This window comes from Canis lupus, chromosome 27 (genome assembly GCF_011100685.1).
Source record: "Canis lupus familiaris isolate Mischka breed German Shepherd chromosome 27, alternate assembly UU_Cfam_GSD_1.0, whole genome shotgun sequence".
NCBI lineage: Eukaryota > Metazoa > Chordata > Mammalia > Carnivora > Canidae > Canis > Canis lupus.
In genome coordinates this window covers 39,580,115-39,604,642 of record NC_049248.1, presented here as the reverse complement: position 1 = coordinate 39,604,642, position 24,528 = coordinate 39,580,115, and the positions used below count along the sequence as shown (strand labels likewise).

Genomic DNA, 24,528 nt, shown 5'->3' with positions numbered 1-24,528 from the left:
GGGGGGCCTTTCTGACCCCTTTGCCAGTCCCCTGAAACTCCTCTGTTAAACCTTCCAGATCGGGTCACTAATCCCAGCAACCTAAAACCTCAACTCTCTTCTGCATGCACCCCTGTGGCCCCAGCCTCTTTTTCTTTCCTGCCAACAATTAAGCTGTTCTCCCTTCTTCCAAATTCCCAGAACTTGGGTGTGGGTTTGGGCCTGGGGCCAAACTTATTCTCAGGCTCCCCTCCTTTCCTGAAGGGGCATTTAAAACTCCATCAGGGGATCCCTGGGTGGCTCAGCGGCTTGGAGCCCACCTTTGGCCCAGGGCCTGATCCTGGAGACTCCTGGAGACCCGGGATCGAGTCCCACCATCATTTCTCAAAACGTGAACCCAGCAGATAACCTTGGGGTATTTGCTCAAAATGCAGATTTTTCCATTTTCACGCCCATAGGACTGAATCTGAATTTGGGGGTGGGGGTGGGGAGAGGAGTATAGGACTGAATCTGAATTTGGGGGTGGGGGTGGGGAGAGGAGTATAGGACTGAATTTGAATTTGGGGGTGGGGGTGGGGAGAGGAGTGGAGAGGCTTAAAAACTTTCATTTTGATGAACTCCTCGGTGGATTTTTAAAATACACCTTACAACTGAGATTTTTAATCACCGTTAAGATCTGTCTCCGAGAACACGAGAACATAATCATGGGTGGGAGATGGGGGCTCCCAGTCCCAAAGCAGGCGGGCCGGGATGCCTCGTTAGTGTCCCCTACCCGCCCCCCTCGGGTCAGGCAGGCTCAGCAGCAAAGGGATAGGGACAGGGACTGGGCCAGAAGAGTGAGTCCTAGAAGGCTGCGGGCAGGGCGTGCGACTCCCTTCCACCCCCCAGGAGCCACGGGCCCCCCATCCCCGCCCCCTCGGGAGCTGCAGTGGGGCGCGGAGGGCGGTTGGGGCGTCTGCGCGGTGCTGGGGACCCAAGCCCGGGGAGGCGACCCCAGCCCCAGCCTGCAGGGGGGGCTCTGCTACCCCAGGCTCTGCTCCCGCCGCCCCGCGGCCAGGAGGCGTGCCGGGGGCGCGGGTCTCCCACCCCCCTCCCCCCTCCCGCGTCCCGGGGGGCAGCCCCTGTTCTCCTCCCTAGCCTCAACTTCCCCACGGCGCCCGTGCGTGTGTGTGTGTGTGTGTGTGTGTGTGTGTGTGTGTGGTGGGGGAGGGGGAGCTCGGCAGCGGGATTCCCCGCGGGGAAGCAGCCCAGTCCCCTCCCTCCCCCCTCCCCCCTCCCCCCGGGCTGTTCGGGACCCTGGACCGAAACAGGAGGCAGGACGCCCCCGGCCGGGAAGCGGCCCCAGCCCGGATTTCCCTCCCGGGTGGGGCCGCAATGACTCACCCCCCTCCCCCTTCCCCGGTTTCCTTGTTTGCATTTCTCCTCCCGGCCACGTGGCGGCCTGTGGCGCGGCTCAGCGCGGGGACCCCGGACCCCGACCCCGGCACCCCGGCACCCCGGGACCTCGGCACCCCGGCATCCCGGCACGCGCCCCGCGCCGCTCCTGGCCCCGGGCTGCTCCGGCCCCCGCCCGCCCCGAGCCGCGACTCCTCCCCCTCCCCCCCCCCCCCCCCCTGTCGGGCCGGGCGCCGCCTCCCCGCGCTCGCAGCGCGTCGCGGGAGGGAAGGGGCGGGCAGCGCAGGGGGTGTGACAGCTCCCGCCCGGCCCGGTGCCAGCTGCGGCCTCGCTTCGGCGCCCCGTGCCAGCTGGCTCATTCGTCTGGGACAGAGGCGGAGGCTCGGGGCTCCTCGCCGCTGGCTGGGGGGGCTCCCCCCACGCCCCCTGCGCTCCCCCCCAAGGGAGCCTCTCCCCCCCCCACCCCGGCTGGCCCGTGGCCCCGCAGGCAGCAGGTCCAGCTAGGAATTAGCCCCGTTCACTTCGCCTGGGGCTCGCAGCCCGCACCCCTTCAGGAGCAGTCGGGGTCCCGCTGAGGGTCCCCTCCCCGCCCCGCCCCAGCCTTTTGCAAGAGCCTACAGGGCTGTGCAAGCTGGAGAAGGAATATGAAGGTGGGTAAGGTGGGGTCAGGGTGCGGAGCAGCAGGAGGGGAGGCTGACATGGTGGGTAGGGGGGTGGGTGGGGAGACAGTGCTGGGCAGGGGCCAGGGAGACGGGGGAAGATGGGCTGGAGGCGAAGCCGCATTTCTGGGGGCTCCAGGGAGTCCACAGCCTCATGCTGGGAGGTGGCGGGGATCCCTTGGAGGCCAAGGGCAGTGGGTGGGGCAGAAGTCCAAAGAGGCCCGGGAAGAAAGGCCGATGTCGGCCGGCCAGCTGGAAGACCCCGAAGCGCGCCAGACCGGCAGGCCCCAGTGAAGGTCTTCCTGTCCCTCCCCCGGCTCCTGGCAGCCTTGCAGCACCTCCGCCTGACCAGTCCAGAGGACCGCGAGGAAGTGGTTCTGCCTGGGGCGGTTGTGCCCCGGTCCGGCGGCCCCAGCCCCAGCCCCATGGCTCTCTGCCTCCCTTCCCTGCGTCACAGGTGGGCTGGCCAGGTGAGAGCCGCTGGCAGGTGGGCCTGGCCGTGGAGGACAGCCCGGCTCTAGGAGCGTCACAGGTGGGAGGCCTCCCGGACGTGGTGCCCGAGGGGACCCTGCTCAACATGGTGCTGAAGAGGATGCACCGGCCCCGAAGCTGTTCCTACCAGCTGCTGCTCGAGCACCAGCGTCCCAGCCGCATCCAGGGGCTCCGCTGGGTAAGTGCCCGTCGTCAGCCGGGGCCGGGCTGGGTGCCAGGGCTGCCGGACGGCCTGGCTGCTGCTGGGGGTGTCGGGGCTGCGGCTGGGCTGGACGGTGGGTGCAGCAGCCTGGTCGCCGTGTGCGTGGGTGGCTCACACAGCTGCACGCGTGTGGCTGTGCGCATGTGGTCCTCACATCTTACATCTTCCCGTGCTGGCGAGGGGGGAGGGGGAGGGGATTTGTCATTTACCTGTCACCTCCCTGCGCCGTGAGTTAGGTGCCAGCTTGTCCTCCGCGTGGAGGTGGGAGGCGTGTGTGAAATACTGGGGCCCGGGTCAAGGTGGAGGGGGAGGTAAGCTTGGCTGCTGTTCTGGATGTATCGCCGTGGCAACATTCTCCTTTAGGAGAGCGACTGAACTGCGCCAGTTCTTCTTGATCTTGGGGTGAGAGGTGGGCATGTGCGCGCTGCTTGGCATCTGGCTCTGGGGGGGGGGCTCAGGGGGAGGATTTTGAGGAGTTTGGAGACCGGAGCTGGGGTCTCCCTTTGCTGGGGAAGAACATCCTGGAGTTGAAAGAAAGAAGAAGAGGGGAGGAGGGGGGCACAGGGGGCACTGGGGAGGGGTGCAGGCTGGGGGACGGGATCCTGGTTGCAGGATCCAGATCCGCAGAGAAGCTCTCTCCGACCACCCAGACTTCCCAGAGTCACCTGAGATTCGGGGTGCGTCTATTCTGTGTGCCATGGAGACAGCATTGGGAGCGAGTGTAGGCTGCTGGGAGGGTACTCAGGCAAAGGGGTAGAGGGAAAGCAGGAGCAGGTGACAAAATTGGGAGAGCTTGTCACTTAGGTCTCTTATCTGCAAGTTCCTTTGAGGACAATGACCACCACCTTCTGCCTCTTTCCTCCTACCTCTTGCCCTACTGCCATTTATATTTATCACAATATGAGGCTGAGTGAGAAGAATGAGGTCTGCCAACGTGATGGTGGGGGGGAGGGGGGCTCCTCAATCAGAATTGAGAGGATAACCGAGGCGTCAGTCCCTAGCTCTCCCCCAAACCCTCCCTCCCTTCCTGGGTCTTCCCAATCAGGGACCTTTTAGGCCTGGGTCCTGCTCAAGATGGGGCTCCAGGGGGAGCACGGCAGCTGGCCCCTTCTGGGCTAAGCCATCTCCCCACCCCTCCAGGTCACTGGCAGTAGCTACTGCTTGGAGCCTGTGGGCTGGAACCCTCCCTGCCTCCTTCCCTCTCAGGCTATAATTACTTGTGCATTTCCTGTCCCCTTCCCAGCTTGTAGAGGCAAGGTGGGGAGTAGGGGAGAGGGCAGGTGCCAGGACAATGAGGTCACTGGAGGCTCCCCTGGGACCCAAAGTCTGGGACAGGCAGTGGAAGAGGCCGCCAGGCTGTCTCCTGACCCTCCTAACCCCCAGAATTGAAGAGCTGGGGTATGTGGAGAGGCTGGAAGGGTGATGTGAGAGTGGCTGGGATGTAAAGGGGGTGAAAGTCACAGAAACAGCCCCTTTCCTGCCAGGTTTGTGGGGTGTAGGTAGGAATGGGAGGTTAAAGGGAACTTAGATTTTTAGGGCTAGGAGCAAGGGCCACACCCTCTCCTGGTGACCACCTCTGGGGAACGGGGCGGGACGCAGGGGATGCTGGTGAGGTGGTTTCAGCCCACTGCAGCCGTGTTTAAGAGGCTCTGGGGACCCGTGAAGTTACACATCTCACCTGTAGATGATGCGTTTGGCCTAGGAGGGGCTCACATGAGGGAACTGGCGGCTGACAGGGAGTGTGGACTTGCAGGGTAAAGAAAGGGTGGATGTCCGTAGAGGGGTGGAGCCTAGGAGGACAGTGCAGGGAGTTGTTCAGGCCACGACAGCCTCTTAGAAAACGAGGGGGAAGCCCATCCACCCCCTGAGGCCTGAAGAGAGCACTTGCTGTTGCTACTAGATCAGGACAAGAGAAAATGAAAGCAGGCTGCAGCAGGGCGGCCTGAGGTTATGTAGGGAAAGGATTTACCAACTATGGTGCTGGAATGGGACGGAAGACCGCCTCCTCTGGAAAACATGAGAGGGAGAGGAGATGGTGTCCCATGTCTGGGAGCCGGAGAAGGATCAATTTATCTAGAGGCAGGGGCAGGATCAGGATACCTCTGGTGGGTCTCACAAGCTCAGAGAAGCCTGGGGTGCTTCCCTTTGAGTGATTGTTTTGGGGGAGGTGGCTCTCTTCTCTAACTCAGAAGCCATGCTTTCGTCCCGCCTGTCCAAACGATGGTCGCAGCTAATAGTTGTCTAATACTTGGGTCCCAGGCACTATTATAAGGGCTTTACCTCTGTCATATCAAGTAATTTGACAATAACCCTGTGAGATAGATGCTCGTCATCATCTCATTTCACAGATGAGAAGACAGAGGCACAGAGTGGCTAAGTGACAGTCCAGGGTTACACATCTGCTAAGAGACTAAGTTCGGTTTCTGTCCCTGGTGCTCTGGCTATGGAGCCCAAGCTCATGGTGTACTTTCTTTGGCTGCAGATTGTAACCCTGACACCCCGAAGCATCACCCCTCCCCATGCGTCCTCCCCCTTCCCCAACACACACAGCCCTGGCCTGAGACCCTAAGCCATGGCCCAAGGGAACTGGTCTGACAGGTCCCCACGAGGCTCTCTGGCTCTGCGCCAGCCCCTCCAGTGTGGCTCTGACATCGAGTGACAGGGAGGGAGGGTGGGGCAGGCTATGGTGCTGGTGCCAGGGAAGCTAACTACCACCTCCTCTTCTACCCTGAGTCCTTCCTGTCCGGGCAGGAGGGGACGCAGTGGGCGAAGGCCTTCACCCCTACCCATACCAGCCACTTCTCTCCAACTGAGAAGCCCTGAGGTGACACTCGGGGTTATCAGATCAGAGACAGGGTCAGCCGGGGTACAGCACTGCTTGCACTGTGTCCAGGTAAGAGGCCCCCATCATAAAATAATGAAGTTCAGTAAAGTTACTTAGTATTTACTAAGCGGTTACCAACAAGCCAAGCATCACTTTGAACGCTCCATGCTATTAACTCATTTGACCCTCATAATTGCCTTATAAGATCGTTCCTATTATCAGGAACTCCACTTTACAGATGAGGAGACTGAAGCACACAGAGGTTAATAAGCAGCCAAGGTCACACACCCGGGTGGTAATGGGGAACTGAGATTTGGATGGCGAGCCCCCCGGCCTTGACCTCATCCCCTGAATAGTACCACCACCACCCCCATCCTAGGATGTTCCCAGTGCAGAGAGGGACCCAGAGGGACCCAGAGGGACTACGATAACAAACCCATGGAATTTTGTTTAACGCAATGTTTTTCAAACTTATTTGCCCGTGGAACGTTCCTGAAGGCAGGATTTATCCGTCCGTAGCACCAAGTGGGGGAAACGTGAGGCCACGGAGGCGCCTGGGAGACGGTAGTGCGCAGCGGCTAAGGACCCGTGCTTTGGAATCAGACAGGCGTAGTGTGAATCCTGGGGCCCCCCTTCACCAACTCGGGACAGGTTAGAGAACGTCTGAGCCTCCCTCTCCTGGTGTGAAGGAGGAGCCAGGCGCCTCCGCCGGGGTCAGTGCTCCTTACTCAGCAGGATCTTGAATCCCTGAGTAGTTGTGTGACCCCCCGGTGAGTTACTCCATCTCTCTGGGCTCCCGCTCTCCTCGGCAAATTGAGAGGGATGCCTTCAGGAACCTTCCTCGGCTCTGATGGGCCCGCGCCCCCTTTCCTCTGACCCACATGCTTATTCCCTGGGCCAGGGCAGGAAATGGCTTCAACAAGCCTGGGGATCTGGGATCTGGGATCTGGGGTGTGCCCAGTCTGGCCTCATGAGCTGGCACCTCTCCTCCTGATGTGCCCTCCAGGGTCAGAATAATACCAGGAAGGGAGCGTATGCTGGAGCCTGGGTCGTGGGCACCAAAGAGAGCTGAGGCAGGGACCGGGGCCACCTGGACGTTTTGACATGAACAACAAGTCATTAGCACTCGGCACTGTTTGTTCCAACACAGGGGGCTGGCTGGGTAGCATTCCTGCCCTTCCTCCTTCCCTGGCTCCTCCTCCTCCTCCTCCTCCTCCTCCTCATTTCCTGTTGCTAAGTCTCTAGGGCTCTGTGTCTGGCACCAGGCTGGGCCCCATGACCCGGGCAGGGATACCCTAGGGACACCTAGTGACTTCCGCCCAGCCCGGGGCCAGGCTCCTGTGTGTGCCAGACCTCAGGCCTCTGCCTGGCACACGGTGGGAAGAGGCCAGGGCCAGGACAGGGGGTTCTGGCCCCAGGCCTGCTTGTGCCCCAGCTCCCCAGCCAGGTCCTTTTCAGGGCCCAGTAGGAGAGAGAGAGCTGGTGAGAAGAGGGCAGGGGGAAGGGAAGGAACCAGGCAGGTGCGGTGGGTGGGGTGAGATCAAGAATGTGAGCACTTCTGCAGTTTACGCACGGCTGTCTGGCCACCCCAAGTACGCGTGACTGAGTTACACAGGCTCTTCACCCCAAGACTTCTGTTTCCTGAGTCAGAGAGGGCAGACGATCCCTGATCCTCCGACTTTACATCTGGTCCTATTCTATGTAGGATCAGAGGAAATCACGGAGAGAGAGGTGCTTGGTGAACTGTAAGGTACTCACCCTTTGGGAGGGCTCAGGAGGGGACGGCGTCCTGTCCAGAGACGTCCACAAATTCCAGTTTTCAGGTGGCAGAAAAAGAAGGATCGTAAGGCGCTTTCATGGCCAACATCCCAGGACACAGGAGCCCAGGGTCCTGGATGGCTCAGTTGATCCCAAGGGCACAGAAGCCTTGTTAACGTGTTTCCTCGTAAATCCCGTCTTCCAGAGCCAGTCCTGGGTGCCGCCGAGTCTTACTCACTCTTGCAGGATTAGGTCTAGCAGCAGCGTCGCAGAGAGGATGGGGGCTCTCCAGCAAGCAGCCCGCCCTCGGCTTCGAAGATGAGTAATAATAGCTAACAAGTACCTACAACTCTATGCCAGGGAGTGCTTTAAGCATTCAACACACATTAACTCACAGAACCCTTCCCAAAGCCTCTGTATTGGTATTACGAGTGTTTTATAGATTTAATAGACTAGGAAACTGAGGCATGAAGAGGTTAAACCATATATTGGGGGTCACACTGCTGGTAAATGGAGGAGGAGCAAGGATTTGAGTCCAGGAGTCCCACAGTCTCGTGGCTGGGAACAAACCCTGGCTCGGGATTAGGCTTTGTGACCCTAGGCCAGGAGCATGGGGTCACAAAGTCTTGGGGTGAAGAGCCTGTGTTGCTCAGTCACGCATGCTTGGGATGGCCAGACAGCCGTGCATAATCTCCAGAAGTGCTCACATTCTCGATCTCACCCCACCCACGGCACCTGCCTGGTTCCTTCCCTTCCCCCTGCCCCCTTCCCCCTGTCATGGACCTTTCTTTACTTCCCATTCTCATGCTCTTTTTTTTTTTTTTTAAGGTTTTTATTTATTTATTCATGAGTGACACAGAGAGAGGGGCAGAGACATAGGCAGAGGGAGAAGCAGGCTCCCCACGGGGAGCCTGATGAGGGACTCCATCCCAGGACCTCGGGGATCAGGCCCTGAGCCAAAGGCAGATGCTCAACCACTGAGCCGCCAGGTGGCCCAACCATCCTCATGCTCTTTCAGCGCTCTCCCCTACACAGGTGTGGTTTACCTGGGAGCCTGGGCGCACCTGGGCCCTGAGTAAGCTGCGTGGGAATCTCACCTGTCGAGGTGCAGTGCTTGTGTCCAGGAGGACAGGGGTCTGGTGATAGGGTGGGAAGAGGCGGATGCCTGGCATAGAGGGGTGCTCAGGGAGTATCCGTTCATTGGTTGACTGAGTAGCTAAATGCATCTGTTTGGAGCTGGGGACAGGGCTAGGGGTGAGAGAGACGGGGATGGTGGGGGGCTGAGGTCCAGGAGCTGGAACAAACGGGCAGGCCTTCCCCCCCTAGACGCCACTCACCGACAGCGAGGAGTCCCTGGATTTCAGCGAGAGCCTGGAGCAGGTACCAGCTGGGCCGGGGGGAGCCGGGAGGGGACCTCAGGGCCTCGGCCCGGGGCCTAGCCAGCTCTGCTGCTCCCTGTCCTAGGCCTCCACGGAGAGGGTGCTCAGGGCGGGGAAGCAGCTGCATCGACACCTCCTGGCCACCTCTCCGACCCTTATCCGAGACCGGAAATACCACCTTCGGCTCTATCGGTGAGCGCGGCCGTGTTCTCTCCCCTTTGCTCTGTGGCGGGCTCCGAGCCTACCCCAGCTGCAGGCCTAGAAGGGTACTTCTCTGCCAGAAGGTTTGCCCTCCTGCCCGTTTTTGTTTTTTGTTTTTTTTTTAAGATTTTATTTATTTATCCATGAGAGACACAGGGAGAGAGAGAGAGAGAGAGAGAGAGAGAGAGGCAGAGACACAGGCAGAGGGAGAAGCAGGAGCCCAATGGGGAGCCCGATGCGGGACTCGATCCCAGGTCTCCAGCCTCATGCCCTGAGCCGAAGGCAGGTGCTGAACCGCTGAGCCACCCGGGCGTCCCAAGGCCCTCCTGCCTTTTCATTCTCCCCCTTCTTCCCGTCCCCTTACCTCTCCTAGGCAGTGCTGCTCTGGCCGGGAGCTCGTGGATGGCATCTTGGCCCTGGGCCTCGGGGTCCACTCCCGGAGCCAGGCCGTTGGAATCTGCCAGGTGCTGCTGGATGAAGGTGCCCTCTGCCATGGTGAGCGTGGGCCCGGCGTGGGGGCCCCCAGACCGGGCAGTCCCGGGGAAGGGCGGTGGGGGAGGCGGGCGTCCTGATGGGGGCCTCACACGCCCGCGGCCTCAGCTGGTCTCCGCCCTCACGCCTGGGCCTCTGCCCTGCAGTGAAACACGACTGGACCTTCCAGGACCGAGATACCCAATTCTACCGATTTCCCGGGCCGGAGCCAGAGCCCGCGGGCGTCCACGAGCTGGAGGAGGAGCTGGTCGAGGCCGTGGCCCTGCTCTCCCAGCGGGGCCCCGACGCCCTGCTCACCGTGGCCCTGCGAAAGCCGTGAGTCGGGTGCCCTGCGCCCCACAACCCCAGGCCTCGCCCGGCTCTCAGACTCCGTAGTCTCCGTAGTCTCTCAGTTTCATCCCTGAGAGGTTCTCTTATTCCTCGCTGTGTGATCTGGGGACCCCCCGGCCCACCTCTGAACCTGTTTCTTCCTTTGTAACCGTTGGTGGCGAGGCCGAGGGCCTACAAGGACCCTGCCCGCTCAGGGGCAGCGGTGGCCGAGAGGGGGTAGGCTTTGAGTCTGTGGGCAGGTCTGGGTTCAAATTCCACTTCCACAGGCCACTGGCTGGGTGGCCTCGGGGCTCTCCATGCCAGCTTCCTCTTCTGTCAGAGGAGGATAACGATGCCCACGTCATGGGGGTGGTGGTGGTGAGGGTGGGCTGAAATAATGCATGTGAGGCACCTGGGGCTTGGCCGGTGCATGGTGGGCGCTTGGGAGCGATCACTGCTGGGGCCCGAGTGGCCCCAGGCCCAAGCGTGGTGGGCGACGTGGCTCCCACGCTCGCAGGCCCACGGTGCATTATACCCGCAGCCCGGGTCAGCGCACGGACGAGGAGCTGGACCTCATCTTTGAGGAGCTGCTGCACATCAAGGCTGTGGCCCATCTCTCCAACTCGGTCAGCCCGCCCGCCTCTACCCTTTCCCCGGGGCCTCCTCTCCCTGGGACCCCCGAGGGCCCCACCTCCGAGCCAGGCGCTACTTCTCTGCCCTTCGGCCTGTGGCTTGGAAGTTTCCATCTCTAAAAAAAAAAAATTAAAAAAAATAAATAAATAAATAAAAAAAAAGGAAGTTTCCATCTCATTTCCTATTCCTGGCATCCTTGTCCAAAAGTCCTCCTGCCTCTCCTAGCCCATCGGGTCCCCCTGCGGTGTCTCCTGCTGAGTCCCAGGCACCCGACCTAGCCGCATCTCCGCCCCACCCCGGGTACCTGTGCCCTCGGACCTAACTTCCCCCCAGCCCGGCCCCTCCTACCCTGGACTCGCACCACTGACCCTCTTCTCCCTGCCTCACAGGTGAAGCGGGAATTAGCGGCAGTTCTGCTCTTTGAACCGCACAGCAAAGCGGGGACCGTGTGTAAGTTGGATGGGGTGGGCAGGAAGCCGGGCACCAGCGGCCTGGTCGTGGTGGAGGCCGCGGAGCAGTGGAGGGTGACCCCAGGCGTGTCTGATCTGTGCTCCTCTCAGTGTTCAGCCAGGGAGACAAGGGCACCTCGTGGTACATCATCTGGAAGGGATCTGTCAACGTGGTGACCCATGGCAAGGTGAGTTCTGCGTCTCTCCCCACCCCCTGGGTGGCACCTGCTTCCCCCGTCCAAGCCCTCTCGGGCCGGACCTTGAATGGACCTAAGACTGCCAATCTCCCAGGTCTCCTCCTGCCTAGGGGGCTGTCCCCCGCCCCCTGTGGGTCTGCTCTGACGAGGGTGAGGGGGGCGGCCTGGTGGGGCTGTGACCGAGACCTGGCTGCAGGGGCTGGTGACCACCCTGCATGAGGGAGATGACTTTGGGCAGCTGGCTCTGGTGAACGACGCGCCCCGGGCGGCCACCATCATCCTGCGAGAAGACAACTGTCATTTCCTTCGCGTGGACAAGCAGGACTTCAACCGTATCATCAAGGTGCCGTTGCTGAGGATGGGGAGGGCAGGGGACACGGCAGGGACACCTCTTTGGAGAAGTGGGAGGGGGTAAAGGGCAGGGATGAGAGGGCCTACAGGGAGGAGGGAAGGTAGGGGCCAGAGAAGCTTAGAGGTGATGCTGGAACACGGGCATGTGAGGACGGTCAGTGAAACCCGAGAGCTCCAGCTCAGTGTGGGAGACCGTGGGTGGGGTGGCAGTTACAGAGGGGTGGGGGACCACGCGTAATGGAGAGTGGGAGCCACAGAAGGAGGTCCGGGAGGGATGGGTGGAGGAGAGAGCTCAGCCTGCATGATGGGCAGGGCGGGGAGTGGGGCGGATCCAAGGTCATGGCCATTGAACCGGTGGGAAAGGGGCCGAATGTCCTTGCCGGAGCCTTGTGGGGCTCAGGGTCTGGGATGGGGTTGGGGGAAGATGCCCAAGGATGGGGGCGGGGTGGGTGGAAGGTGTGGACTGATACCTAGGTGTGGCCTGTTCTCCAGGATGTGGAAGCCAAGACCATGAGGCTAGAAGAACATGGCAAAGTGGTGTTGGTACTGGAGAGAGCCTCTCAGGGTGCCGGCCCTTCTCGCCCCCCGACCCCAGGCAGGAACCGGTAACACACCTGCCCCGCTCCTTCTGCACACCTTCTCTCTCACCCACCTTCTGTCCTTCTGTCTCCCAGTCTTTACTCCCTTCCCCCCATGTCTTACCCCTGGTGGGGGGAAGGCTAAGATGCACCCCCAGAGCCAGCTTTCCCTCCAACCCCAGGGTGGGACAGAGCTGGCAAATAGGGAAGGGTGATGGGATTCCTGATGTCTGTTCAGATGTGGGCAGTGGGGAGCGGTGGTGCACGTGCTATGGATTGGCCATCTCTGCTAGGTATACGGTGATGTCTGGCACCCCAGAGAAGATCCTAGAACTGCTGTTGGAGGCCATGCGACCTGATTCCAGTGCTCATGACCCAACAGGTAGGGGCCAGAGATACCCTGCCTGCTGTGTGACTCATTGGATGGGCAGTAGACTGGGCGAGGGCCAGACACCCTGAATGTGACATCACTGGGTGCTGGGCTAGTCCATTTGGCCAGTCGGCAGGATGTCCTCATTCCTGTGCTCTTGGCTGGGGTGGGGAGTGCTGTCATAGGGCCCGGGCATTGCTGGTACGTGGCCCATTATGAGGTGGGGAGAAGGGGCACCCCAGCTCTGCGTATGTCTGTGCTCAGTAGACGTGCCCTCTGACGCTCCCTCCTGTTCCCCTGTCCCTGCCCTCCAGAGACATTCCTCAGTGACTTCCTCCTGACCTACAGCGTCTTCATGCCCAGTGCCCAGCTCTGTGCTGCCCTCCTGCACCAATATCCTTCCGGCCCCAGGGTGACGAGGATGTTGTTTGGAACAGGGAGAAGGGATCGCCTGCAGCACGGCTGTGCTGAACCCTCCGAAGTACCAGCCTCATGCCCAGGCCAGCCTGTCCGCGGGTCCTGGGCGTCCTTGCCCCTCCTTTGCCTGAAGTGTGGTGGGTAGCCCGGTTGGATGTTGTGGTTCCCTTGACTGGTGCCCACCTTCCACGCGGAGCCCTCGGGAGGCAGTGAGCAGGAGCACAGCACCTACATTTGCAACAAAAGGCAGCAGATCCTGCGGCTGGTCAGCCAGTGGGTGGCCCTGTATGGCCCCATGCTCTACACCGACCCCGTGGCCACCGGCTTTCTCCAGGTACCTGGGGGCGAGGCAGGGCTGGACGGGGCTGTAGGCACAGCTACATCCGTGTCAATGAATCTCGGCTCCTCCCAGAAACTCTCAGACCTGGTGAGCAGAGACACCCGGCTTTGCATCCTGCTGCGGGAGCAGTGGCCAGAGAGGCGGCGACACCACAGGTGATGCTTTTTGGCTCTGAGTTCACTTTGCATATGCACGGCGGGGACCCAGCACCAACTCTGGAGCACCCACACAAACCCGAGGCTTGAAATCCAGGCCGCACCACCCGTGGCCACGCTGCCCTGGGCACGTCCCCCCTCGCCGGGCTTTGGGGTCCCGTCTGTCACACTAGGAGAGCGCCTGTCTCCCAAGGATGGAATCCTACAGGGCCTTAAGGGCCCGGAGCGGGGCCCTGCGGGCGGTGTGTGCCACGCGAGAGTGTCGGCTGTGGTTGCCCATTTGTCCGGCCCTGCTCATTCTCAGCAGCCCCTCACCGGTCCCCTGGGCCTCACCCTCACGCCGGGTCACGCGTCCTCCTGCGCCACCCAGGCGGGCACTCTCCCGAGCGCACCTGCTCTTCCCACTTCTCCATTCTGCTCCTACTCACCCCTGAGCCCCGTCCTGCCGGCCTCCCTCGGGCCTCTCCTGGCCTTCCCGGCCATCCCCATGGGGCCAGGTGAGGTTCAGGGAGAGCTCCCCTCCAGTGGCACCTGCTCAGTCTGACACTGGGGCACATGCCTTCGGGGAACGCCCTCGCCTTCCGCCGCGGGCCTGGGAGGATCACAGGATGCACAGGCTGGGTTCCAAGCCTAGTTTTGCGCCTCTCGGCTGGTGCTTGCCGCATCTGCACACCTGGGCGGCTGCTGAGGGCAGATGGAATCCAGAGCCAGCGCCTGGCCCTGCCCCCGCCCCGTCCTGCCCTGCCTGCAGGGGTCCCTCGTATCTCATTGCCCTTCTCGCTTGCTCCCCAGGTTGGAGAACGGCTGTGGGAATGCATCTCCTCAGATGAAGGTGTCTGCGCGGACCAGCTCCTCCCTCTTGTGTCTGGCCCCAGCTTCTTTCCTCTGTCCCTCCTTTGGCCTCCACCCCCGGGGCTCAGCCTGGGAAGGATCCCCACCCACAGACACACCCCGGGGGCTGGGATAGGAGTTCACAGAACAGGAACTGTGTGTGGCTCGGGCCAGGCCTCGTGGGAGACACAGAGGGCGAGGGTCACGCCTCCACCCCTGCCTCCCCCCCAGGGTCTTCTGTTGCATTGGGGAGGTCAACCATGTTCACAGAGCCAGGTAGCAGTTGGGGGGGTCAGTGAGGGATGATGCCTGAAGGCAGCCTCCGAGGCCCAGGGGTTCCTGGTGGCCAGCATTCTGGGAGCCAGAGATTTCTAGCAGAATGCTGGGAGAAAGGACTGGAAAGGTAGGATGGGGCTGGTTTCCAGGCCCTGCCCCTCCCTGCTGGAGACTCTCACAGGCTCCTTCTCTGGATTATCAGCAGAAAAGCTGGTTTCCACCTGAGGGCCTGGAACTTTCTTTCTCTGGCTCTTTGTGCTCCCCCCGCCCTTGTCTTTCTGACCTAGCCAAAATGTTGGGTTCTCAGGCCCCTGCCCCCATCTCCCTATCCCTAGCCCCTCCCCACCCCCTGCCCCTGCCAAGGGGTCTTCTATGATTCTCTTCAAAGCATTAGCACCAGGTGGAGCTGTTTTCTTTGTCGCTTGCTTATTGCCTGTCAGTGCCTGTCACATGCCACTGGAATCCTGGCTTCAGGAGTGAGGGGTCTGGACCTCTGTTTCCCCAGGGCTCCCACGCTGCCTGGCTTGTGGCTGATGCTCAGGGATGAGTGTGGAATCACCGTCATGTGTGTGCCGGGCTCGGTGCTGGGTGCCGATGGTGCAGCTGTGGGGGGAGCCACCCCTGGCCTCGTGGGGCTCACAGTCAAGCGAGGGCAGAGCTGCCGCGCAGTGTCATGATGTATAATGGCAAAGGCGGGGGTCTCTGAAAACAGAGAAGGGAAGGGCTGACACAGGGTCAGGATCAGGGACAGTGACCACAGGAGCTGAGAGCTACAGGGCGTAGTCAGGTTCTAGGGGGTGGGGAGTCCACCCAGTAGGGACCCCACAGGTGGGAGTGTGGGACGGAGCCACCAGAGGGAGGCACGCGGGGGCCATGGCATGTAGGGCCCTGTGGGCCATGGTCAGGGGTTTGGTCCTTGTCTTCTGAATGATGCGAGCCACGGAGCCAAGGTCGAGTGGGTGCTCTGAGTAGGGAGCCCGATGGGGGCCTTGAAGCTGCACTAGGAAGGTGACCCTGTCAGGCAGATTGGGAGGGGAGCGGGGGCACACGAGGGCTAATGGCTAACAGTGGAGAATGGTTGGGCCATTGTAGCACACAGGAGGGAGGCAGCTGGGCAGATGGAACTGGGGTTTGGCCTGGGCCGGGAGGAGGGGCTCACAGGAACCCCCAGAACAAGATGATAAGCTTGGGGGAAGCCGGGTGGGGGCGGTCGGGGTGGGGGGCAAGGAGACGCAGGAACGCACGCCCGGGAGAATGGCTGGCAGCAGGATGAGGTTGGTCGGAGGGAGGCGTTGAGTTTGGGGTGATGGAGCCCAGGGAGGAAAGCATCCAAGGGGGTGCTTGAGGGCAGGGCTTGGAAGAGAGGGCGACACTGGCGGTCTGTCCCCGTGCGGGGGGGGGCCGAGGACAGCTCTGAGACTTGGAAGTGTCGACACGGAGCATCCGGAGGGTCTGCTGCATTCAGAGCTGGGAGGGGGAAGACTCCAGACGGGAGTTGGAAGGACAGCTGGTGGGGCCCACGAGGAAGGCCTGCGGGGCTGGACAGGACAGGGCAGCCGGGTGTCGCTGGATCGCGGTGCAGACCGAGGGATTCCAGCCACAGGTTTCCAGGATTCCAGCTCTGCTACGTAGCAGCTCTGTGGCCTTGGGCGTGTTACTAACCTCCCCGAGCCTCACTTCTCTCATCTATGAAAGGGGAAGAAGAAGAATATTTTGGTCAAAAAGCTATTGTGAATATTTATTTTCTTTTAAAAGATTTTATTTATTTGTTCATGAGAAACTCAGAGAGAGGCAGAGACACAGGCAGAGGGAGAAGCAGGCTCCATGCGGGGAGCCTGATGTGGGACTCGATCCCGGGACCCTGGGATCACGCCCTGGGCCGAAGGGAGGTGCTCAACCGCTGAGCCACCCGGGCGTCCCTATTGTGAATATTTAGGTCCTTAGAATTAGCCTGTGCCTTAGCCTGGCACACAGCAAATGGACAACTAGCCGCTGGTAGCCAGGGGAGGAAAAGGAAGAGAAACCCAGGGCCGAGAGCTGAGGTGTGCCCATATTAGGGCAGCTCCGGGCCTGTTTGGCAAAGGGGTGGCCCCCGCACACAGGGGCGCTGACCTGCCTTTCCTCGGGGAGCCTTGGTGCCTGACGCCTCACCCGGCCCAGGTCCACGCAGCTGGTGGTGTGTATGCCATGTGGCCCCATGCTCCCGGGGACAGAGTCCTCTGCCCGGCTCTGCTCACTCCTCGGTGTCCTCTGGGCCTTACTTTCTTCTCCTCTCAGGCCAGGAACATGCCTGTTTGGCTCCCCGGCCAGGACCAGCCCCTCCTCTGCAGCAACCGTGCCATTCGAGTCGGGGACAAAGGTTGGTGGTCCCCGCCAGCCAGGCGTAGCTGCGGCCTGCTGTCGTCACCCTGACCTTAGTAGGCCTGGCCGAGGGGGGCACGCCGTTCTCCTCGGGGTCTCTGTTCCAGGCTGCCAGATAGGGTGTGCCCCCCGGGGCCTCCCTCCCCGCAGCTCAGGTTCCCCCTCCCCAGGGGATCCACAGGCCTCCCCCCCTGCCACGCAGTCCTGCCTCCTTGGGCCCCTCCCGCTGCCACACTTGCGCGCTCACTTCTGGGTGCGGGGGTCAGGAAGCCCCTTCCTGCAGCCCAGCCCGGTCTTCCTCCCCAGTCCCCTATGACATTTGCCGGCCGGACCACTCGGTGCTCACCCTGAAGCTGCCCGTGACGGCCTCGGTGAGAGAGGTGATGGCAGCGTTGGCCCAGGAGGATGGCTGGACCAAGGGGCAGGTGCTGGTGAAGGTCAACTCTGCAGGTGGTGAGTTGGGTCTCTGGGTGGGGGTGGCCCTGAGGGAGGGGCCCTCAGATCCCTGCCCAGATTCCCCCCCGCCCCCCGAATTGAGATCATTATTTTGACCGTCTTCATCAGTGTTAACGATGGTTGGCATTTGAGAGCAGCTTATGTCTCTCCAAAGTGCTTTGCGTGTGGTGCCCCAGAGCCCCGCTGGAGCCCCGCCCGTTAGCCCCCTGTCTGTGTGTCCGTGGGCAGGAAACTTCATCTCTTCTGCTCTTTTCAGCATCTGTAAAATGGGGTGATAGGCGTGCCCCCTGCACAGAGGAAGCCTGAGGATTGAGTGAGCTTATCTATTCTAGGGTTGGGAACGGCCGCTGGCGCGACGCTTCCTACAGAGGTTTTGGGGTTATCATGCTCATTCATTCGTTGTACCCTAGTACCAGCCTTAGGAGACAGGTGCTTTCACCCTATTTTCAGACAAGGAACCTGAAGCTCAGGGGGATGAGGCAATTTTCCCAAGTTCGCACAGCAGGTGAGAGCGTCCGGCTTTGGAACCAAGGTGGCCTGCCTTCATTTTGTCAGTCAGCAAACGTATTTGAGAGTCAGCTGCGGGCCAGCAGTGGGTTAGGGGCTGGAGGTGCCACGGCAGGTAAGAGAGAAGCCTGGCGGTTAAGAGCATCAACGGCACCCCCAGACCTGGGCTGGGATCCCAGGGGCCCCTGCTGACTGGCTGTGTGATCCGGATCCGAGCAGGACACTCACCCTCTCTGAGCCTCCGAGTCCTCGTGTGTCACATGAGCGCTACAGCTGTGCCCATCACACAGGACTGCTGGGGCCAGCAGAGGAGAGCAGGTGCACATAAAACCCTTAGCACGGGGCGCAGGACATGCAGCCTGAGAGTTCCCGAGACCTGCTTTCAGGGGACCTGGGCCACCGGAGACCGCTGTTGGTTCTCCGCTAGGAGGACCGGAACTAGGGGCAGCCAGGGAATAAGGGCTGGGAGAGGAGGCCAGAAAAGCAAGCTCTTCTCCCCCTTGGGGAAGTGGGGAGACCGGATGAGGTCGGGGTACCTGTGCTCTGGTCTGGGGAGCACCGCCCTCTGGTGGCCACCCGGACACTTGCCGCTGCCCAAGGACAGGAGAGCCTACTACGCCGCCGGAACTCTTGAGATCACCGCCCCGGGTGACCGATATTTTTACTACAAACCCCCTGCTATGTGTGTATTTGCTTAAAAGTCATATACATATATTCCCACACTCGCATTATATAATCACGGAGCAACCCACAAAGTAGAAATGCGGAACAGATGACAAAAACAAAGTAGAGGAGCTGTTACTGTTTGGACCCATGATGGTCTTGCGTATCTTACTTTGGAGGCTCCTGGTCTAAGACTGGGGGTTCAAACATGCCTAGAAACACTGGCTCAGTCAGTAGACGCTGCTGCAGGTCAACACCAAGCCCTGGTGAGGCACTTCCCAGTGTTCCAAGGGCCGTTAGATGCATCGGGTACGTGTCACCACAACGTACATAAATCAACCTGTTAGACTCGTGAGTAGTCAGGGTGGGTCTTGCTGTCTCCACTCGACAAAGGAGGAAGCTCCGGGAGGCTCCAGCGTTGCCCGGGTTCTGCTTGTCTCGCTAACAATCCTTTTTCGTCTTCCTTGGATGTGCAGGCGTAGGCACCTGTGCGTTTAGAGCACCTGCCCAGAGCTCCAACCGGGCTTCTGGGAGAAGCGACCTCGTGGCCTCCCACATGGGGCTTCCACCCTGCCTTTGGTGGCTCCCTGGCCTCCGTCTCTGCCAACCAACCCCCGCCCCCCACCACCAGCCCAGCCTGGTCCAGCCTTTGCTGTCTTTGCAGATGCCATTGGCCTGCAGCCGGATGCCCGTGGTGTGGCCACATCCCTGGGGCTCAACGAGCGGCTCTTTGTTGTCAACCCACAGGAAGTGCATGAGCTGGTAGGAACAGGCACGGGGCCAGGGAAGAGCTGTTTGGGGCCGGACAGAGGTGCGTGCAGGGGAGGGTCACACAGGGAGGAAAGAAGGGCCTGGCTCTGACTGCTGCTGGGTCTTAAGAAGGAAGTGGAAGGAGAGGGCCTCGGCTGATGGAAGGTTCCAGCTGCTGGGGAAGGGAGAGAGCTGGTTGAGAGCTCTCAAGGGAAAAGAAGACCTCTCCTCATTGCGGGTTCCCCAGGAGGCAGGAGCCCTACAAGGAGGGGGTCTCAGCATTGGGGAGCTGGCAGGAGGAAAGATGCCTTCTTGGGAAGCCCTCCTCCCAGTAGACCCTTTCCTCCCCGACATCCCTGTGACCATGGGGATGGAGTCCAGCCCCAAACTCTCTCCTCCTACCCTGAGCCTGCCCCCTGGATTCCTCAGGTACCCCTCCTGGGCTCTCTTCTATCCACAGACCCCACACCCCGAGCAGCTGGGGCCCACCGTGGGCTCTGCTGAGGGCCTGGACCTGGTGAGCGCCAAGGACCTGGCGGGCCAGCTGACGGACCACGACTGGAACCTCTTCAACAGTATCCACCAGGTGCGGGGAGCGGAGCTGAACGGGGTGGGGGAGGGCGCCCGGCCTGGGGTGGGCTGATCTCTCCTGCTGTCCCCTACCAGGTGGAGCTGATCCACTATGTGCTGGGCCCCCAGCATCTGCGGGACGTCACCACTGCCAACCTGGAGCGTTTCATGCGCCGCTTCAACGAGCTACAGTACTGGGTGGCCACAGAGCTGTGTCTCTGCCCTGTGCCGGGCTTGCGGGCCCAGCTGCTCAGGAAGTTCATCAAGCTGGCTGCCCAGTGAGTGCCTGTGGGGTGGCTGGGTGTGTGGCGGGGTCCCTGGTCCAGATGTTGCCAAGTCTGCCATCCGTCCCCTTGCTTCCCTGGGTCTCCCAGAGGCCCTGCCTCCCTACCCACCTAGCCCCGGCCCCCACAGAGGCCGTGCGGGCCAGGCCTGATCCCGGGCCCCAGGCTGCCTGTTGTCTGTGTGGAACTCTGCGGGCCTGGCTGTGTCCCCTGACGACCTCTGGGTCTTCCACTCACAGCCTCAAGGAGCAGAAGAATCTCAATTCCTTCTTCGCTGTCATGTTTGGCCTCAGCAACTCGGCCATCAGCCGCCTGGCCCACACCTGGGAGGTAGGTGTGAGGCAGAGGGCCCGTGCCCATCCTGGGGGGGCTGCTGAGGCATGGGGCTCCCTCCCCAGAGTGGTGATGGCTCCATCTGCCCCTCCTCCACAGCGGCTGCCCCACAAAGTCCGGAAGCTGTACTCGGCCCTCGAGAGGCTGCTGGTGAGTGCTGGGCCTTGGCTCCTCCTTCCAGAAATCCCTGGCTCTGGGCTTCCCAGCAGCCCCTCTACCTGTCTTTGACCACTTCCAGGGTTTCCAGCCCTGGGCCAGAGCCAGGTTGCCTCTGGGCTGTGAGTCTGGGGAACTGGCTGAGGAATGGAGTGTTAGCAGTATGATGGGGTGCACAGTGTATTCTATCTCTCAGTGTGGGTAAGTATGGCGGGGCCGGGGGGGCCTTGGCTGTGTGGCCAGCAGGTCCTGTATGAAGACCAGGACAGGGCGCAGGTGGTGTCTGGCCTTGGGCTCCGAAGCGCCGGGGGAACGTCGGGGGAATGTCAGGGGAACGCTGGTCCCCAGCTGACCTGCCTCAGTGCCCCGGAAGCAAGTGCTGGCACCGGGCCCCACGGTGGGCCAGGGCCTGTCAGTGGCCCCTCAGGAGGTGCTGACGAGGCTAGACGAGGCCAGAAGATGAGGGAAGAGCTAAGGAGCTGCCTGCCCCTCCCACACCCCTGCCAGGATCTGCCAGGGGGTTAAGAGGTTTTGAGGGTGCTCAGGAGAGAACTGGCACAAAGGGGCTTTTATCAGCCCGGCTCTGAGCTCTTGAGAAAAAAATTCACCTTGTGGACTCAAGAGGTTCAGAGGAATTTCCCCACTAGAGAGGGACAGGGACAGAGACAGGAAAGAGGGAGAGGGAGAGAGAGTTTTCCATGAAACCCCAGAGCCCCTGGGATAAATGGCCCCGACGAGTGCTGGAGGGGGTAGCAGGAGGCCCGGAAGCCGCATGCGCAGACTGCTGGTTGCCCTTCGCCTTGGGTCCCCTCCGGTCTGCTGGGTGACACCTGGGGCCCAGAGGAGGCAGAGCTCCAAGGGGACTGTGTCTGGTTGTGTCGTGGTCCGCGGTGGGTCATGCCGAGCGGGGCCGTCCCTCCCTCACTGTGGCTTCTTCCCTCCCAGGACCCTTCGTGGAACCACCGAGTCTATCGACTGGCCCTCACCAAGCTCTCCCCTCCCATCATCCCCTTCATGCCTCTTCTTCTCAAAGGTGAGTGGACCAGGGCTCACCTCGCCACCTCCACCCACCCGTTCCTGCGCCTGTCTGGATGTCCTCCCGACATCCAGGGGTGCTGGGGGGCACAAATATGAATTCAGGGTTCACAGGCTAGAAGCAGGTGTTGTGACAAGTGCTGGTGACAAGCAGGTGTTGTGACAAGTGCTGGCTAGAAGCAGGTGTTGTGACAAGTGCTGGTGACATCAGATGGCCTCTGACATGAGGCCCAAGAGACACAGGGAAATTGCTCTGGGAGGTCAGAGGGGAGCCAGAGGAGGAGGAGGGCAGTGCAGGGCAGGGACAGGCCCAAGGCCCCCATTATCGGCCCTTCCCCCTTCCTGGGCTGCGGGATGGGGAAGGAGTTCGGGGACCTCTAAGCAAAACCCATCTCTCCGCAGACATGACCTTCATCCATGAGGGGAACCACACACTGGTGGAGAATCTCATCAACTTTGAGAAGATGGTGAGTTCGGGGAGAGTGGTGCTTGCCCCTCCGCCTGCCCCAGCGTGGGTTAGGGGATAGGACTGTGGCCTTGGAAGGGGGCCGGGGGGCGGGAGATGATCTAGAGTTGTTATTTTTTTTAATTTTTTTTAAATTTATGATAGTCACAGAGAGAGAAAGGGAGAGAGGCAGAGACATAGGCAGAGGGAGAGGCAGGCTCCATGCACCGGGAGCCTGATGTGGGATTCGATCCCGGGTCTCTAGGATCGCGCCCTGGGCCAAAGGCAGGCGCCAAACCGCTGTGCCACCCAGGGATCCCTAGAGTTGTTATTAATAACACAAAGCTGAATACTCCTTTTATTTATTTATTTTTAGTTACATAATTATTCTTATTTCTTTCTTTAGGGTTGCTTTTTAAAAAATTTTTTGTTGTTGTTGTTGGAGTTCAATTTGCCAACATGTAGCATAACACCCAGTGCTTATCCCGCCAAGTGCCCCCCTCAGTGCCCGTCACCCAGTCACCCCCACCCCCTGCCCACCTCCCTTTCCACCACCCCTTGTTCGTTTCCCAGAGTTAGGAGTCTCTCATGTTCTGTCTCCCTCTCTGATATTTCCCACTCATTTTTTCTCCTTTCCCCTTTATTCCCTTTCACTATTTTTTATATTCCCCAAATGAATGAGACCATATAATGTTTGTCCTTCTCCGATTGACTTATTTCACTCCGCATAATACCCTCCAGGTCCATCCACGTTGAAGCAAATGGTGGGTATTTGTCATTTCTAATGGCTGAGAAATATTCCATTGTATACACAGACCACACTCCTTTATCCTGAATACTCCTTTTAAAAAATAGCCCCTGCCTCGCTCCCTTGCATACTGGGGCAGACAGCCTTAATTAGCTCACCCGCTCTAAGCCCTTCTTGGTCCCTGGGGTTTCTCCCAGGGGTCCCCACCGGGACTTTGGGTGTGCTGGGGGCACACAGACGTGGCCCCATCTAGTCCCTAGGAGCACGCCCACTCAAAGGGGCTTGGTTCCCAGCTGCCCCACGGGCCACGCCAGGGTCCTGCCCCTCGGGCCTGGTCTTACGTCCTTACTTTACCTGCAGAGAATGATGGCCAGAGCCGTGCGGATGCTGCACCACTGCCGAAGCCACAGCAACGGTGAGAGGACTGGTACCCCCTACCCCACCACGTCCCTTTCCAGCCTCCGGCTTGGCCCTGTGTCCCTGACTCCCGCCTCTCACCCCACCCAGTGCCCCTCTCACCACTCAGAAGCCGCGTATCCCACCTCCACGAGGACAGCCAGGCAGCAAGGACATCCACGTGTAAGTGGGGCAGGGCTGGGGGCTGACAGGTCAGCCGGGGCTGGCATTTACAGGCACTTGGTCTGTGATGCTGTGAGCCCTTCCCGCCGCCTCTCTGGGGTAGGTGGAGAGTCATCCCCCCGGTTAAAGATGCACAAACAGGCCCGAGTCCTGGGAGGCTGGGGTACAGCGAGAGAGCCGGGGACCCAGGCACTCTTACTCTAGGCCTGATTTGTTTAATTGGCCTTCCATTGCATGAAGAGGGATTAATCATAGTCCACGGTCCGTACACCACTGTCATCATGGACCCTTTATTTTACGTCCGTGATAATACAGTGAACACCGCTGGCCCAAGGCAGGCAGCGGCCCATTGGCAGTCGCCTCCTCTCCCTACATAGCGTTCCCTCCTCCTGTGCCACTGTAACCTGTTTACGTAGATACATTTATATGGGCGCCTCTACATACACATATATACAGGCTTTCAAATGCTTCATCTATAAATATTATGAGAACCAAATGTTCCTTTTTTTAAATATTTTATTTATTTATTCATGAGAGACACAGAGAGAGAGAGGCAGAGACACAGGCAGAGGGAGAAGCAGGCCCCACGCAGGGAGGCGGATGCCGGACTCGATCCCGGGTCTCCAGGATCAGGCCCTGCGCGAAGGCAGGCGCTCAGAACCAAATATTCCCAAGAACCAAATATTCTTTAGTAGCAGTTGTTTCTGAATTTAGGACAAGGGGCATCACGCTGTGTGCCATCTCGGGGCCCTGTTGTTTTCAGGCTCTGAGCCCCTAACCACACTTCCGCCCCAGGTTGGAGGGGTGGGCAGTCTTCAAGACCGGCTGCGGAGCGGCGGGGTGGGGGGTGGGGGGGCAGCCAGGCCCTCTGCTCCTTGGGGGGAGGCGGGGCTCTCCGCGGCCCGGGGTCACCCTGACCGCGCCCCCCACCCGGCAGGCTCCGAGCAGTCCCTGAGCACCCGGAGCGCAGCCAGCACCTGGGCGTACGTCCAGCAGCTGAAGGTCATCGACAACCAGCGGGAGCTGTCCCGCCTGTCCCGCGAGCTGGAGCCGTGAGCGCCGGGCTGGAGCGCCCCGGGGGCAGGACGGCCAGGGCTGGAGCGCCCCGGGGCAGGACGGCAGGGCTGGGGCGGCCCGAGGCCGGGCGGGGCTCTCCGCGGGCGCACCGGGCCGAGCGGGCGGCGGAGGGGCCGCGCCCTGCGATGACCGGTGACCCGGGCCGGCGGCCAAGAGGACCTCGGAGTGGACGGCCGCGGCCCCAGGCCAAGGAACGGGGCGGAGCGCGGAGCAGGCGCTGGGACTCTGTGTTCAATAGAGAGCTCTCGGCACCAGGCTCTTCCCGGATTCTGTGCCT

General features: G+C 60.8%; 1 protein-coding gene across 1 annotated transcript; it reads left to right on the top strand.

The window, feature by feature from the left end:
- Positions 1–1,909: 1,909 nt before the first annotated feature.
- Positions 1,910–24,518, top strand: RAPGEF3 (Rap guanine nucleotide exchange factor 3). The gene is given in 28 exon segments (NM_001099944.1): positions 1,910–2,024; positions 2,491–2,703; positions 8,636–8,689; positions 8,774–8,880; positions 9,263–9,384; positions 9,528–9,696; positions 10,232–10,316; positions 10,713–10,773; positions 10,884–10,960; positions 11,166–11,312; positions 11,813–11,925; positions 12,192–12,280; positions 12,583–12,661; positions 12,869–13,019; positions 13,098–13,180; positions 13,973–14,012; positions 16,565–16,646; positions 16,955–17,101; positions 18,939–19,036; positions 19,485–19,610; positions 19,691–19,872; positions 20,118–20,208; positions 20,311–20,361; positions 21,313–21,400; positions 21,805–21,869; positions 22,956–23,010; positions 23,103–23,174; positions 24,112–24,518. Coding segments are annotated over 27 exon segments (2,646 nt in total). The 5' UTR covers positions 1,910–2,024; positions 2,491–2,610; the 3' UTR covers positions 24,231–24,518.
- Positions 24,519–24,528: the final 10 nt, after the last annotated feature.